The sequence below is a fragment of the Mauremys reevesii genome, linkage group 13 (assembly GCF_016161935.1).
Source record: "Mauremys reevesii isolate NIE-2019 linkage group 13, ASM1616193v1, whole genome shotgun sequence".
NCBI classification, from domain to species: Eukaryota; Metazoa; Chordata; order Testudines; family Geoemydidae; genus Mauremys; species Mauremys reevesii.
The window spans coordinates 48,156,827-48,173,448 of record NC_052635.1 but is presented as its reverse complement, the minus strand read 5'-3'; the positions used below and the strand labels follow the sequence as shown (position 1 = coordinate 48,173,448).

At 40.8% G+C, this 16,622-nt stretch overlaps 1 protein-coding gene across 4 annotated transcripts in view; it reads left to right on the top strand.

Annotated features, from left to right (window-relative positions):
- Window positions 1-16,622, top strand: part of RPRD1B (regulation of nuclear pre-mRNA domain containing 1B) — a 44,965-nt gene that overhangs the window by 9,043 nt on the left and 19,300 nt on the right. For 3 of the 4 annotated variants that reach the window (XM_039497839.1, XM_039497838.1, XM_039497842.1), the window contains exons 4-7: window positions 6,849-6,961; window positions 7,803-7,877; window positions 10,776-10,902; window positions 14,205-14,380. In XM_039497839.1, coding sequence (XP_039353773.1) covers window positions 6,849-6,961; window positions 7,803-7,877; window positions 10,776-10,902; window positions 14,205-14,380 — 491 coding nt within the window. The remainder of the gene's footprint in view (window positions 1-6,848; window positions 6,962-7,802; window positions 7,878-10,775; window positions 10,903-14,204; window positions 14,381-16,622) is intronic. The other variant, XM_039497840.1, reaches the window with a different exon arrangement.

Here is a 16,622-nt window from a genome sequence, read left to right as displayed (position 1 = left end):
GTGTGATGCTGTGGCCACAAGGGCTAATGCAATCCGTGGAGGCATAAATGGGAACTTCAAGTAGGAGTAGAGAGGTTATATCACCTCTCTATTTGGCCCTGGTGCCACCAAGGCTGTAATATGGTGTCCGCAATTTATCTTGGAAAGGGCTCAGAGAAGAGCCATGAGAATGATTAAAGGATTAGAAAACCTGCCTTATGGTGTTAACTTCAGGGATCAATCTGTTTAGTTTAATAAAGGGAAGGTTAAGGGTTGACTTGATCATGGTCTGTAAAGTATCTACATAGAGAACAACTATTTAATATGCTTTTCAGTCTAGCAGAAAAAGGTATAACGCAATCTAATGCTGAAAGTAGTTGACACTAGCCAAATTCAGACTGGAAACAAGGTGTCAATTTTTAACAGTGAGGGGAATTAACCATTGGAACAGTTTACTAAGTGCTGTGGTTGATTCTTCATCAATGGCAATTTTTTAAATCAAGATTAGATTCTTTTTTATATTTAAGATCTGCTTTCAGAATTATTTTGGGGAAGTTCTCTGGCCGGTGTTACACAGGAGGTCAGACTAGGTGATCACAATGGTACTTTCTGGCCTTGGAATCTATGAGGGGAGGAAGAGAAATCTTGCAAACAGATTTGTTATTTAGCTTTCACTTCTTATGAGTTCTAAGCTATTTACACACTGGAGGCCTTGCAATTTCCTCAAGAAAATATGTGGAGTATTTCTCTCACATATACATGCAAACATATGTGGACATCTATATTTTGTTTGTATGTCTTTCAAACTTAAATGTATCAATAAGATATTCTTGTAGCTAGTTTCTAATTAATCTCCTGTTTTAGTCGAATTTGAATAGCCCATTCCTTTAGCAAGAAATGAATGTTATATAGCCTACCTAGTTTCAGCTAACTTATATTTTTAACTACTTAAAAAGTCAGAAAAACTAGGTCTGGACGGACTTTAGTTGCAAAATCTTTTGTCTAACTACTAAACATACCAGCTTTATAGATTATTTCCATGTGACTGGTTTGCAAGTGAACTAGGGGAGAAGTGCTTGAGCTAGTTCTGTCACAATTACAGGCTGAGCAAAAAATTTGTGGAGAAGTTTTTTTTGTGGGAAAATGCAGTTTCAGGTCCGTCATTGTTACTGTTACAACTCCTAGTCGTGATGGCAGTGGATAGTCATTGGGCTAAGGAAAGTGTGAGTGATTCTACAGCTTGGTAGTTAGAGCCTTTGCTTAGAATGCAGGCAACCCAAGTTCAACCCCTGCTCCAATGGCTATTTATAAAAGTGGAACCACTTCAAGAGGAGGGATTGAGAATGCCCGAGACACTGGGATATTTTGGTATGAGGCTCTCTCCTGCCATGTGGGGGAGAAGTCCTTTCTGCACACCAGAGAGAGGAGTTGAACCTCAGTCTCCCATATCTCAGGTGAGAACCATAATTCCATTGGGTTAGGGTTGAGGGAAGCTTCTCCTCCTCTGGCTACTTGTAAATCCTTCCCTTTCCATTGGTAAAAATACTTGAAGATTAGGGCTGTTGTGCGATTAAAAAAAAAAATGAATAGAATACCATTTATTTAAATATTTTTGGTTGTTCTACATTTTCAAATATATTGATTTCAGTTACAACACAGAATACACAGTGCTCACTTTCTATTTATTTTAGTACAAATATTTGCACTGCAAAAAACAAAATAAATAGTATTTTACAGTTCACCTAATACAAGTACTGTAGTGCAATCTCTTTATCATGAAAGCTGAAGGATGGATGGTCTCATGAAAGCAGCCCCAACCATTTCCTGCCACCCGGGGTAGCTAGTCAGAGCCTGTCTGTCCTCTTACTTTTGGATAGGATTAAGATTTTATAGTTGGTGAGTCTTGTTAAGTTTAATTCAAGTACATTTGGCTTTTAAAAAAAAAAAACTTGTTTCTTCTGAGTCCCACCTTGGTACCAAGGAGTAGGTGTGGTGGCTGAGAATAGGTCTCCTGGCTTTTAAAATCTGCCTGCCTGTGAGACAGCTATGCCTATGAAATGCCTCTCTCGTTTCTGGGCATCTCCTATCTTAAACACTCTGTTTTGTAACTTTTTTGAAGTGCACTCAAAGGCTCATGATGCCTGCTTGAAGCTGTTCTGATGGTAAAGAGAGTCTCTGACTCCAAGGATCCTCCTCAAAAGCAGTCTGCTCCTGCCTCAAAGCTGGGTTCAGATAATGCTCTGGCTACAAGAGACACTACTTGGGGTGCTAAGAGGTCTTCTGGCTCTAAAAGATGTCATGCTTCCTTGAAACACTCTGAGCCTTTTCATCAGTCCTCTTCAGCTCAGTCAGTGTCTACCCCTGCCCAAGATAGGAAGGGGCAAAAAAATCTCTGGATGGGCATTGGCACCAATAGCTGTCCCTGGTCCCAGCCAAGAGGAAGGCTCAAATTCATCATGCCTCTGACTTACCCAAGCATGCTCCTTTGAAGCTGCATCTGTACTTCGTGTTTTCAAAGACTGGGGGATGTCATTTTTCAGCTGCTATACCATGTCCTCTGTCTTCAGTGATTGACAGTGCTTTCTTGCTACTGTTGGCATTGATACTGTGTATGCCACAGATTCATCACTACCACATCCTGATGATAAGACCTCATTTACTGAGACTCTTGCTTTGGTATGGTCAGTCACAATATTGTTGACATCAGTATTGCCCAGGCTGCCTTTAATACTGCCTTCCCTCTCCTAAAACTGGAGTACTCTTTGCTAGATGTCTCTCCTTTATCTGTGGTACCCAAGTCCCTGCTGATCCTGGAAACCAGGGTATTGATAGTGAAAATCTCTGGTATCATTGCTTACTTCTCATAGTGTGATGTCTGAATCTGTTCCTGTTTCTACTCCTGAGGGGAGTGTGTCGTCTTTAGCAGAATTATACTCCTCTGCATTGTAATTTTCATATAGCAGCAGAAACCCTTCTACTAGCACAGTGGTTCTCAAACTTTTGTACTGGTGACCCCTTTCACATAGCAAGCCTCTGAGTGTGGATCTCCCCCCCTCCCCCGCCCCCATATAAATTAAAAACATTTTAAAATATATTTAACACCATTATAAATGCTGGAGGCAAAACAGGGTTTGGGATGGAGGCTGACAGCTTGCGACCCCCCCCCCATGTAATAACCTCGTGACACCCTGAGGGGTCCCAACCCCCAGTTTGAGAAACCCTGTAGTAGTAGATCTCCTCCTTTGCCTAAAATAGTTCTTGAGAGAAGCCTTGAAAGGAATCTCTTTTGTCATTCATCTCCCCTTTAGAGAGGTTTCAGGTTCCGTATTACACATTTCTGTGGCACAATACAGGGTGAAGTTTTGGCCCTGTTGATCTGTATGAAACCCTCAGCTTTACCCCCTTTTTATTCAGCTACATTGAGATTTAGAGTAAGGTTGTTTGCTCCTAATGATTCATCTAAGGAGGCTCTGTTATCTCATCAAGACTTCTTTCAAAGTTATGAACAAGAACCCCATAATGAGGAAGAATACCTTGTTGAGTATGAGGAGCTATCGGTTTCCCTAGCCATATTGTCATTATCACCTGAAGCTGTGACTCCATCTACCATGTGCACAATAGACTATTTCAAGACACTCAAAGACCTCCTTAAAAGAATGGTGGACATGTAGAGATTTTCCTAGAGGTCATCCTGGAGAGGTCTTGTGAATTATTTGATATTTTGCGCCCAGTATTCCAGGTTTGCTTGGTCATGTCTATTAACCAAGGATCTGTGGCGTATCCTGGCATCTATTTTTTTTTTTTTAAGAGGGCAGAGAGCAGGGGCACAGGCACAACCTTTAAAGACATTATTTTATTTTTTTTTTTTTTATCCCTTTTTTTTTTTTTTTTTGGCAACAACAAATGACAAATATCTTGTCTTGTACCCCTAAATCTATGTACAGAGATGAGCCCCAACAGATGGATCTTCGTAGGGAAATAAGGTTTATTCCTCTGCGGGCTTGCAGATCTGTACAGCCAACTATCAGGCTTTGTTGGTGCAGTTCAATTTTCTGCAGTGGGAGAAAGTGTTACAGCTAAGAGTCAAACTTCCTCAAGGCACCAGAGAAGTTGAAGGCTGTGACTGTGGAGGGCCAGCTGGTGGGGAAGATAGCTTTGCCAGGTCTATGGGTGCTTCTGACATTGCAGTGCTCACTGACCTCACAACAATCAATAAGCACCGAACATCGTGTTCTTAGACATACTGAAGGAGGTTCAGACCGCAATTGAAGACCTTCCTTTCAAATTCAGTGTAATGCTTCAGTGAATTGTTATGCTTCTACCTACTATAGTGTACTAGGATGTTGCCTAGAGTAGGTAATATGATTTCTCTAGAAGCCAGTCTCTTAGTTCTCCCCAGTCTCCCCCTTTTCTATCTTTTCCTTCACAACATCAAGGACTTTTCAGCGATACTCTCTTTACACTGGCTGGCTACTATCTTAGAGAAGGGGGGCTGTAGAAGGTAGGGAGTAGGGAGTTTCATTTCAACAAGAGTTCTTCTCCAGAAGGAAAAGAGAAAAAAAAGAGTGGATGTGTGGTGAGAGTTTTAGATCATCGTCAGTCTCCATCTCTCTCATCTCTCTCTCACTTTTTCTACTTTTTTTTTTTTTGTTTTTGTTTTTTTTGTTTGTTTGTTGTTGTGTTTGTTTGAATTTTGGTTCTCATCTCTACTGCAATCTCTCTGTGCATCTACAAAAAGTATCCTGCTCACCAAATGTTCATGATCAGTGGTCTCCACCTCCAGTTCAAGTTCAGCAGTTTCAGTTCAGCCACAGCAGCAGCTTCATTTAAGAATTGGGGCTGTGATGCATGCAGCAGGCAGAGAAGTCCTCCATATATATTTCTGTCTATATATATTTCGATTGGCATTTTGGCTGATTTCCAGCCAGCAGATCAGCTCTCATGTTCAGTTCTCGTTACAGTTTTAGACTGGGCCTGGGCTGGGCCTCACAGTTCAGTTCTCTCACCCTCCTCTCTCCATAGAATTTATATATTTATGTGCTCCACTTCACTTGCACTTTGAGTGTACCTTCAATTTTTCCATAAAAAAGAATAAATTGCCTAGGTCATGCATTCAGTCTCATCCAGGAACCACACTGGATGAGACATAAGACCAACATCTATCGCAGATGTATTTCTGGTTCAGTGGGAAAATAACTTGCTTCTGTCGTCTTCCCATTGTGCTAGTTCTCAGTCCTCAGAAGGACATGTCAGTTCTATGAATCATCTATCAATCACCTCCTCTTCTCAACAAAACTCCTCTCTTTTTTTTTTTTATCAGAACCAAGGCCTGATGCTGCATCCATGCATTTGACAGACTTCCTGGCCAAATTTCTGTGGACAGAAGCTGCTTAGCAGCTGTATGGGAGGGACATGCCAAGTTAAGTGGAAACATGTCTCACTGTGGTCCCATTCAGAGACCTCTTCAGCCTGTGGAATCTTCTATTCCATCTATCTTGGACTAATTGTGTTTTGAAACACATGATTGCTTAGTTCTAATAGAGTTCATCTGGCTAATAACCCTCAACAGATCGAGAGCTATATCTTCTCTCCCCGTCCCTTCCCAGTGGTATCTGGATTGGTGTTTTTTGTTTTTTTTTTAAAGAGGGGCCAATTCATACATTTCTATCAGTGAGGCATAGTTACCTGTCTGGGACTTGAATGTGGTGCTCCTGTCTTTGATGTACCTGCCCTTTGAACCCAGGTTGTAATATTTACTATAGCCTCTCTCTGTTAAAATGGCATCAACTTGGCTCAGAAGGCGAGTGAAATTTCAGACTTTGATATCAAGTCCTCCATTAGTTCCTTTTCATAAAGACAGTTAGTTAGACTCAGGCTATATCCAACATTTTTGGAAAGTGGTTTTGGATTTTCATATAAACCAATTTACACATTTTCCCTAAACCACATGATTCTTCTGCTGAGGCTAAACTCCACAAACTAGACATTCTTAGGGCTGTTCTCTTTATCTTTCCAGTACAAAGCCATTTCATAAAGCATCCAGGCTCTTTGTGCTTTTGTGATAAGTCTCAAGGGCAGGCTGTTTCTCTTAAAGATCTCTAAATGGGTTACAGACTGCAGTAAGATTTCCTACTCCATTAAATAAACTACTACTTCCTTCTCGAGTTAGGGCACGCTCTGCTCGGCTCAGTCAGCATCAATAGCTTGTTTTAGGTGACCCGCCTATTGGAGACTTGTAGGGCAACTATGTGGGGTTTGTTAGCTGTGTTTATCTATTACTGCTCCATTGTGACAGCTTCTAGCTCAGATTCAAGGTTTGGAAGGGCTGTCCTGCTGTCATTATTTAGATACTCCTCAAGGTAGGCAGTAGACGTGCTAACTGCTAGTCACTGATCTACAGCGGGATCTGCGTATACAAATGCTCGAAGAAAGAGGTTACTTAACCTTCAGTAACTGGAATTCTCTGAGATGCCTTTGTCCACACAGATCCTAAGTGGTGGTTGGGATGCTTTGCCCTTTTATAGGGGGCATAAGAGCGTACAGGTGAATGCACAGCCCCAAGGGACACTGCTGTCCAGAATATTCCCTGCTTGTGTGTTCATCTGCTTTTGTTCATCGATCTCACTATAATCTCCAAGAACTCTGGTTACTTTGATGGTTCTTTTGCCCTTATGCTGCTGATCATTCTGAAAGTGATACATGAATTAGCCTTCTGTAAAGGAAATTTAAATTGTAGATTGACCCTCTGTAGAGATCATGAAAGCATCTGGTACAACTTTTTGAAAATGTAGATAGTTAAGATTCTGTTGAAGAATGCACATATGGCATCAGGCTTGAATGGCTTGTATTGAGACTGTGTGTGTCTACAGTTACAGAGGAGAAAAAGTCCTTGAAGCGGACATTTCAGCAGATACAGGAGGAAGAAGATGAGGATTACCCTGGGAGCTACTCGCCTCAGGACCCCAGCACTGGGCCATTACTGGTATGTTTGGAGGGCTGAGGATCTCAGAAATTGTAAAAGGCGACCTCTTATAAAGATACAGCCACAAGGTGGAGCCATTAACAAGTAAAATGTAATTAATGGAGAAATACAACTTACGCTTGGAAACCAACATGTAAGAACAGTTTTATTAAACCACTGGGTTGTCTGTTTTGTGATGGGCAAGAGGAAGGGATCATAGATGCATTTTGGTGTGAATGCTGTTCCAAAAGTTATCCTTAACAATAAAAACCTTGGTGGTCTGATTTAATCTAGGCTGAACCAAGGCCCCTGCATTACTGCCAGTGTCTTCTGTTTTTTCCTTTGAAACAAAACAAAAACAAAAGGTGTATATAAAAATCTTTTTATATATCGACTTATGAACTCTCAAATCCAGTGCACGAACATTGACTCAGGAAATTTCATTTGGGTTTCAAGTAGAATACAGCCTGACAAAGAAACTAACAGCAAGTTTTGAATACCCTGTAGCCACAAAAGATGAGCATTAAATGGATTTGTATGGAGTTGGAAACTAAAGTCTGTTGAGAAGATTTGAACCTTAGTTTGGGACTGGCAGGAGTGTAGTGTTAATGACCTGGAGATAACAGAAATGAAATAGACAGTATAATCAAAACTCTCCTCCTTAAGGCTACAATTGGCCTTATGTTAAATCTGTGGCTATTTGAAGGAAGGTAAAGAGTTAAACAATCTGCCAGATGTGTGGTGTAAATACTAAAAGATTACATGAGCCGAGGAAATGAGAGCTTTTACTGCAGCTAGATTACAGCTTTTGGCTTGTTTTAACACGCGTTTAATTTGTCACTTATTGGAAATCATTATGTAGCTTACAAGGAAGTATGTATGTCAAGCAGACAGTGAACATCCTTTGGTTCTTCAAGCCAGCATAAACATTGAAAAGGTGTGTGTTCTTAAGAAATTTGTGTATTTTTTGTAATGAAAGTTTTGAATGTGTACCTAAAAAATTAATGATTGAAACTGGAGGATAAAAATCAGCACTACAAAATTAGCCTAGCTAACGCCAGCAAACTCATGAAATCCTTGAATGCTTTTTAAAACAAAATAAAGCTGAATGTTTGTGGTTTTCCTGCTTAATGTGTCTCTCTCCCCTTCTCCCTTTCTTTGGGCTCCTATTAATGCTCCCATCACCCAGATTCTCCTTTTGACTAGGTTAGTAAAAGCAATGTGGGTGTGTTCAGTTGCACTGGTGGATCTTTCTCAGTGGCCATTCCATTTGCTGATTGTTAACATCAGAATGGCCATTCTGGGTCAGACCAAAGGTTGATCTAGCCCAGTAGCCTGTCTGCCGACTGTGGCCAATGCCAGTGCCCCAGAGGCAATGAACAGAACAGGTAATCACCAAGTGATCCATCCCCTGTTGCCCATTCCTAGCTTCTGGCAAACAGAGGCTAGGGACACGATCCCTGCCATCCTGGCTAACAGCCATTGATGGACCTATCCCCCAGGAACTTATCTAATTCTCTTTTGAACCCTGTTATCATCGTGGCCTTCACAACATCCTCTAGCAAAGAGTTCCACAGGTTGACTGTGTGTTGTGTAAAGAAATACTTCTTTTTGTTTGTTTTTTTTAAACCTGCTGTCTATTAATTTCATTTGGTGACCCCCTAGCTCTTGAGGAGTAAATAACACTTCCTTATTTACTTTCTCCACCTCAGTCATGATTTTATAGATCTCTAGCATATCCCCCGAGTCCTCTCTTTTTCCAAGCTGAAAAGTCCCAGGCTTATTAATCTCTCCTCATACAGAAGCTATTCCATATCCCTAATCATTTTTGTTGCCCTTTCCAAGTCCAATATCTCTTTTTTGAGATGGGGCGACTTGCATCTGGATGCAGCATTCAAGATGTGGGTGTATCATGGATTTATATAGAGGCAATATATTTTCTGTCCTATTATCTATCCCCTTCTTAATGATTGTCAACGTTCTGTTCGCTTTTTTGACTGCCGCTGCACATGTATTGGATGTTTTCAGAGCGCTATCCACAGTGACTCCAAGATCTTCCTTGAGTGGTAACAGCTAATTTAGACCCCCATCATTTTATATGTATATTTGGGATTATGTTTTCCAATGTGCATTACTTTGCATTTATCAACATTGAATTTAATCTGCCATTTTGTTGCCCAGTCTCGCACTTTTATTGTAAGAACTAAATAAAACCGGCAGAATGGGATTAATGGAGTACAATATCAATCAATTATATTGCAATTATATTCCCAAAGAATCAGTTGAGCTAGTGAAGGAATGGCAATAGCTTTAAAGTCTGCTTTAAAAAGAATGATTTTTAGCTGGGGCCAAGTGAGTATGCGGTGCTTAGAATCATAAAATATCAGGGTTGGAAGGAACCACGGGAGGTCATCTAGTCCAACCTCTTGCTCAAAGCAGGGCCAATCCCCAGCTAAATCATCCCAGCCAGGGCTTTGTCAAGCTGGGCCTTGAAAAACCTCTAAGGAAGGAGATTCCACCACCTCCCTAGGGAACCCATTCCAGTGCTTCACCACCCTCCTAGTGAAAAAGTGTCTCTTAATATCCAGCCTAAACCTCCCCCACTGCAACTTGAGACCATTACTCCTTGTTCTGTCATCTGCTACCACTGAGAACAGTCTAGATCCATCCTCTTTGGAACCCCCTTTCAGGTAGTTGAAAGCAGCTATCAAATCCCCCCCTCATTCTTCTCTTCTGAAGACTAAACAACCCCAGTTCCCTCAGCCTCTCCTGGTAAGTCATGTGCTCCAGCCCCCTCATCATTTTTGTTGCCCTCCACTGGACACTCCAATTTTTCCACATCATTCTTGTCGTGTGGGGCCCAAAACTGGACACACTACTCCAGATGAGGCCTCACCAATGCCGAATAGAGGGGAATGATCATGGTCCTCGATCTGCTGGCAATGCTCGTACTTATACAGCCCAAAATGCCGTTAGCCTTCTTGGCAACAAGGCATGCTGTTGACTCATATCCAGCTTCTCGTCCACTGTAACCTCTAGGTCCTTTTCTGCAGAACTGCTGCCTAGCCACTCGGTCCCTAGTCTGTAGCAGTGCATGGGATTCTTCCGTCCCAAGTGCGGAACTTTTTACTTGTCCTTGTTGAACCTCATCAGGTTTCTTTTGGCCCAGTCCTCTAATTTGTCTAGGTCCTTCTGTATCCTATCCCTACCCTCCAGCGTATCTGCCACTCCTCCCAGCTTAACTAGGTGTTATTCAGAAAGTCTGGTTTATTTAATCTTTTGGATTTACAAAATGGACCCTCTCCACATTATCCCACGGTGTATGTATGCAGTTGAATAAATTTGCATGTAAACTCGCTTCTTGGTCAAGGCAAAATAAAAACAATCCTCCAGAGGCAAAATATTGAGATGAAAAGAAATCAACCAAATGCAGAAATGAAATGTAAAGAATATTTTTATTTCTCTAATCTGCGCAGTGTTGTCCTTCATCTTTTCAGCCTTATTTTTAAATGTCCTCTTCTCTTAATTGGGATGAATTTCCACTGCAATGTCCCTGTTAAGATAAGTGTATTGTACTTAGCCAAAAACCTGGACTTTTGCATATTTTAGAGTTTAGTGGCTAGTATGTACAGGTACTTGCTGCAGTACTGAGTGTAAGGAGAAAGTAGGACACTAAAAAGCACTTTAAAAGGTAAGTCCTCTCAGCCTGTGGTGCAATGACAATAGCTAGAGAAAATGGCTTAGCAGTAGTCCTGTTTAGAACTTGGCAGTGCTGCAGTTACCTGCTACTCCATTTGAAAACTGTCTGGTTTTTTTTCGTCTTTCCATCCTGCAGACTGAGGACTTGATCAAAGCCTTGCAGGACCTGGAAAATGCAGCATCAGGAGATGCCACAGTGCGGCAGAAAATTGCCTCACTGCCACAGGAAGTTCAAGATGTGTCTCTGCTGGAGAAAATTACAGGTAAGAAGCTAGAAGACAAATGAAAATGAGTGAGTATAGAGGGATTTGACTTTCAAGTAACTATAATGAGTAGGATGGATGCACCTCATGCCCTTTATGCATGCCAGCTGTATAGCTCCCTAACAGTTAGCAGGTAAAAATCTTCTGGCATGTGGTTGGAGGTAAGATTTACATCTCTCTTTCCATTCCTTGGGCCAAAACCAAATAATCTTCATCCAAGAATATTAAAGGAACTGGCACATGAAATTGCAAGCCCGTTAGCAAGAATTTTTAACGAATCAGTAAACTCAGGGGTTGTACCGTACGACTGGAGAATTACTAACATAGTTTCTATTTTTAAAAAAGGGGAAAAAAAGTGATCCGAGTAACTATAGGCCTGTTAGTTTGACATCTGCAGTATGCAAGGTCATGGAAAAAATGTTGAAGGAGAAAGTAGTTAAGAAGATTGAGGTCAATGGTAACTGGGACAAAATACAACATGGCTTTACAAAAGGTAGATTGTGCCAAACCAACCTGATCTCCTTCTTTGAGAAGGTAACAGATTTTTTTAGACAAAGGGAACGCAATGGATCTAATTTACCTCGATTTCAGTAGGGCATTTGATATGGTTCCACATGGGGAATTATTAGCTAAATTGGAAAAGATGGGGATCAGTATGAAAACTGAAAGGTGGATAAGGAACTGGTTAAAGGGGAGACTACAACGGGTCATACTGAAAGGTGAATTGTCAGGCTGGAAGGAGGTTACTAGTGGAGTTCCTCAGTGATCGCTTTTGGGACCAGTCTTCTTAATCTTTTTATTACTGACCTTGTCACAAAAAGTGGGAATGTGCTAATAAAGTTTGCAGATGACACAAAGCTGGGAGATATTGCTAACACAGAGAAGGACCGGGATATAATACAGGAAGATCTGGATGACCTTGTAAACTGGAGTAATAGTAATAGGATGAAATTTAATAGTGAAAAGTGCAAGGTCATGCATTTAGGGATTAATAACAAGAATTTTGGTTATAAATTGGGGACACATGAGTTGGAAGTAACAGATGAGGAGAAGGACCTTTGTAGTATTGGTTGATCACAGGATGACTATGAGCCACCAATGTGATATGGCCGTGAAAAAAGCTAATGCGGTTTTATGATGCATCAGGCGAGGTATTTCCAGCAAAGATAAGGCACTGGTTATACGAGGCACTGGTGAGACCTCATCTGAAATACTGTGTGCAGTTCTGGTCTCCCATGTTTAAGAAGGATGAATTCAAACTGGAACAGGTACAGAGAAGGGCTACTAGGATGATCCATGGAATGGAAAACCTGTCTTATGAAAGGAGACTCAAAGAGCTTGGCTTGTTTAGCCTAACCAAAAGAAGGCTGAGGGGAGATATATTTATAAAGAGCAATCATATCAGAGGGATAAATATCAGGGAGGGAGAGGAATTATTTAAGCTTAGTACCAATGTGGACACAAGAATGAATGGATATAAACTGGACTCTAGGAAGTTTAGACTTGAAATTAGACGAAGGTTTCTAACCATTAGAGGAGTGAAGTTCTGGAACAGCCTTCCAAGGGGAGTAGTGGAGGCAAAAAACATATCTGGCTTCAAGACTAAGCTTGATAAGTTTATGGAGGGGGTGGTATGATGGGATAGCCTAATTTTGGCAATTAATTGATCTTTGATTATTAGCAGGTAAGTATGCCCAATGGTCTGTGATGGGATGTTAGATGGGTGGGATCTGAGTTACTACAGAGAATTCTTTCCTGGGTGTCTGCCTGGTGAGTCTTGCCCACATGCTCAGGGTTTAGCTGATCGCCATATTTGGGGTTGGGAAGGAATTTTCCTCCAGGGCAGATTGGCAGAGGCCCTGGAGGTTTTTCCCCTTCCTCTGCAGCATGGGGCACGGGTCACTTGCTGGAGGATTCTCTGCACGTTGAGGTATTTAAACCACAATTTGAGGACTTCAATAACTCAGACATAGGTTAGGAGTTTGTTACAGGAGTGGGTGGGTGAGATTCTGTGGCCTGCATTGTGCAGGAGGTCAGACTAGATGACTATAATGGTCCCTTCTGACCTTAAGTCTATAAAACCAAAATGTGTTTACAAGGATTTTTATACTTGAAGAGCCTGTATTCACTGTCCTTTCCTCAACCAACTTTTGACGGCTTCATTCTCTAGTTCTGAAAAGAAACTAGAGCCAGAATTTTCAAATTCAGGTGCTGAAAGTTAAGCATTAAATATATATTTATGTATATTAAGTGGCCTGATTTCTCTCTTCGCCCCAGCCCCCACCCCTCAGAGCTGAGTACCTGCTGTTCCCTTTGACTGCAATAGGAAGTGGGTGCTCAGATGTGCTGACCAATTATATTTGGGTGCATATAAATTTATGCATCCATGTTTGAAAAATGTTTGCTTAAGAACCTGGGAGCACATGCAAATAGGAGGCAAAATCAATTCTGTTTTTACAAGCATTCCGAACTTTTAGTTTTAGAATTCTATGAAGACTACCACTTATTCAGCTCTTTGTAATGTGTGCTCATCATGTCCAGCTGTGAGAAGGACAAGTGTGTATTTATGTGCAAGCTTGTGTTCTGTGGGTTGATAAATATTCACAGGCATAAGATCCATCATACAGTGCATATCTTGCATAAATGCTAGGGCCCCATGATGTGACAGAAGACATTCTGTTAATGCAAGCTAATATTCTGGTATAATTAACAGCTCATAAAAAAAGATCCACAAAAACAGTTTCTGAGGGAGTGTTAGCACAATTGCAACAGTGGCACAGCTCTGGCGCTGCTGCTGTACCAGTATGGCTCTGTAGTGTAGACTCTTCCTTCAGCAACGGAAGAGGTTTTTCCCATTAGTGTAGTTAATCCTCCCCTCCCTCTGAGGCGGTAGTGTAGTTGACAGAAAAAATCTTCTCTCAACCTAGCAGCATCTACACTGGGGGTTAGGTCAACCTAACTATGGCACTCAGGATATGAATTATTTCGCAGCCCTGAGTGACGTAGCTAGGTTGAGCTAGTTTTTAAGTTTAGATCAGACCTCACTGTTAGAACTGCAAGACTAAAAATGTGACCAACTGGTTCTGTTTTAAAATCTTCTTCCGTTTTCAGATTGTTAGTCCTAGCAATTTTTGGGTGCCCCTTAAATCTCTTGATTACAACTCATTTTCTTATAAACCCTGGATAACTCTTGTGAATAAAATGTTATTGTGCATGTGGTTGTTGGATTAGAGCCTTTTTTCAAAGCATAAAAGGTTTTTAACTGAGTCCGTGTACATTTTTTTTACCACCTTTGCATGTAGACAAAGAGGCAGCAGAACGTCTTTCGAAAACGGTGGATGAAGCATGTTTGTTACTAGCAGAGTATAATGGGCGGCTGGCAGCAGAGTTGGAAGACCGACGCCAGCTGGCGCGCATGCTGATTGAGTACACCCAGAACCAGAAGGATGTATTGACAGAGAAAGAAAAAAAGTTAGAAGTGAGTACTGCTCAGAACAATGCTGAAACCTTATCCTCCTACCAAACACACATACGTGCCTTCAAACTGAAACATTTTTTCTTTTGAATGAGAATATGAGGTAATGTAGCAATTTAGTTCTCCCTGGAGCACTTTGCTGTTGGAAGAAAACAGACCTGAGGAATTTTTTTTCCTGTAAATAAATAAATAAAAACTGTGAACTGCTGAACTCAGATGTCCAGCACAACAGTAGATGGAGAAGGAAGCTCTAGAACTTAAATCTATTTTTTTCGAGAGATTGTTTTATCATCCAACATTTTTTGGATGTTCAGTCCTGGTTCATTTCAGGGTTTGCTCTTGAATGAAATCCCTATCCCAAAAAGAAATCAATGTTACCCCTTCCTGCAGGTATCTGATGCTTTTTGTATATTTTGTGTATAGTTGGTTGCTGCTTGTCTGGCTTGAAGGTCCTGTTTGCTGAGATCACTTGTCAAATGCGTTTTTTAGTATTGCCAACCCTGCTTAACCAAAAAATGGTGGTGCCCTTAACTGCCTTTACGTGTAGTGCTTATATGAAGGAACAGGTAGTGGTGATGTAGAAAGATGACAACTCAAACTTCATGCTGTAGCCAGCGTGAACTTGGAGGGCAAGAAACTGCTGTTAAAAAAAAAAACAAAAAAAAAACCCCCAAAAAAACCCAACTCTCTTCTGACTGAAACTCAGTAATGACCAGAAGCCCTAGAGCGAGAACAAGAGCAACAGCAGACAGTCATTTATCTGAAATGTTCTTCTTTCACTGAGGAAGTGTGTTAAGCACCGTGTTGTGGGACTAATGTGGCAGTTTAATTAATGATTCTGGTTGTATGTCACTCTGCCATCTGTTGAACTGCCCCTGGGCGACACATTATGGGCTTCCTCTATACTGTCAGATGCTGATTATTATGAGCAGCTGCTGTTGGGTGGGACGAGAGTTACAGAGGACATAGTCTTCTAGAAAGAGACTGGATTGTAGAGCAGTTCAACCCTTTGTGTGCCCTCTGTCCATCACAACTTGTCTTCTCTCCTGGAATGTTAGGCAGTACTATTTAACTTGTACTCCGTCTTGGCCATAGGTTTTCATCCTATGTCTATACATAGTAACTTGAGTACATACTGTACATTATCGATCCAGAGTTAAAATCAACCAGAAGATTTAGGACTGTTGCATTCAAAAATCTAAAGATTGTTAGGCTTTAACTATCCATCTAGCAAATTTATTTGATCTCCAGAAGCTGATTTGAGAGTTGAGTTTATTGTGGTTTTCCCATAGTTGGTTCATTATAAAGCACTTTAGTTCTCATGAGTACAAAAGAAGCCATAAAAACTGCTTTCTGGCATCGGTTACTTTATTTACTGAAAATGCCAATAGAAACCTTGGGTCAGATTCATCTTTCACTGAAGTCAGTGATAAAACGCCAGTTCATTTCTGCAGGAAGGGGATTGTGAGCCCCTCATACATCTCTTAACTGCTTTAATGGCACCTACAATAAAAAGCAGAATGCTTCAGCATGCCTTTTAAAAATCTTCGATTTGAATCAGCTTGAGGTATCGTAAAACTAATTTGGAAACTTGTGCTATAGCAACTTTAAAGTTTATTATAAACTAAGTTATGAATGCGGTGGGTTTGTTTTTGTTTTGAAATGACACTTCTGGTAAGGTCTCTTATGTGAAAGTTAGCAAACTGCTATAGGCCAAAATAACGAAAATTCAGGCACTGATCCTTCAAACAGTTAAGCAGATATGTAATTTAAATCACATAAATAGTCCCATTGACTTCAGTGGAACTAGTCATATGCTTGACTTGAGCATGTGCAAAAGCGTTTGACACATTAAGGACTAAACCTGTATTCTATTAAAAATGTCTCTTAATGGCATGAAATCTTTGTCAGTTCAGAACACAGTTGCCTCATTAACAACGAAAAATTAGACGTCCAGCATACTCTCACAGTATACCGTCAGGCCAAAACTTAAACCCTAGGAGTCTTAAATTAAGCAGTTAAGTGACACAGAAACACAAGTCATGTTGAGGTTGTACTGCAAACCCTTTGGGGTATAGTTGACAAGCATTTCAGCTTTCCTGACTTGTGGAATTTTAATATATCGGAGAATTTTGTTGGTTGCAAATGTGTAGCCCAGGCTATTTACTTATCAGTTTTGTGTTTGTTACTGTGAGAACACCAGAAACTCTATGTTAATGAGACTCTGGGTTTATCTCGTTCAGCA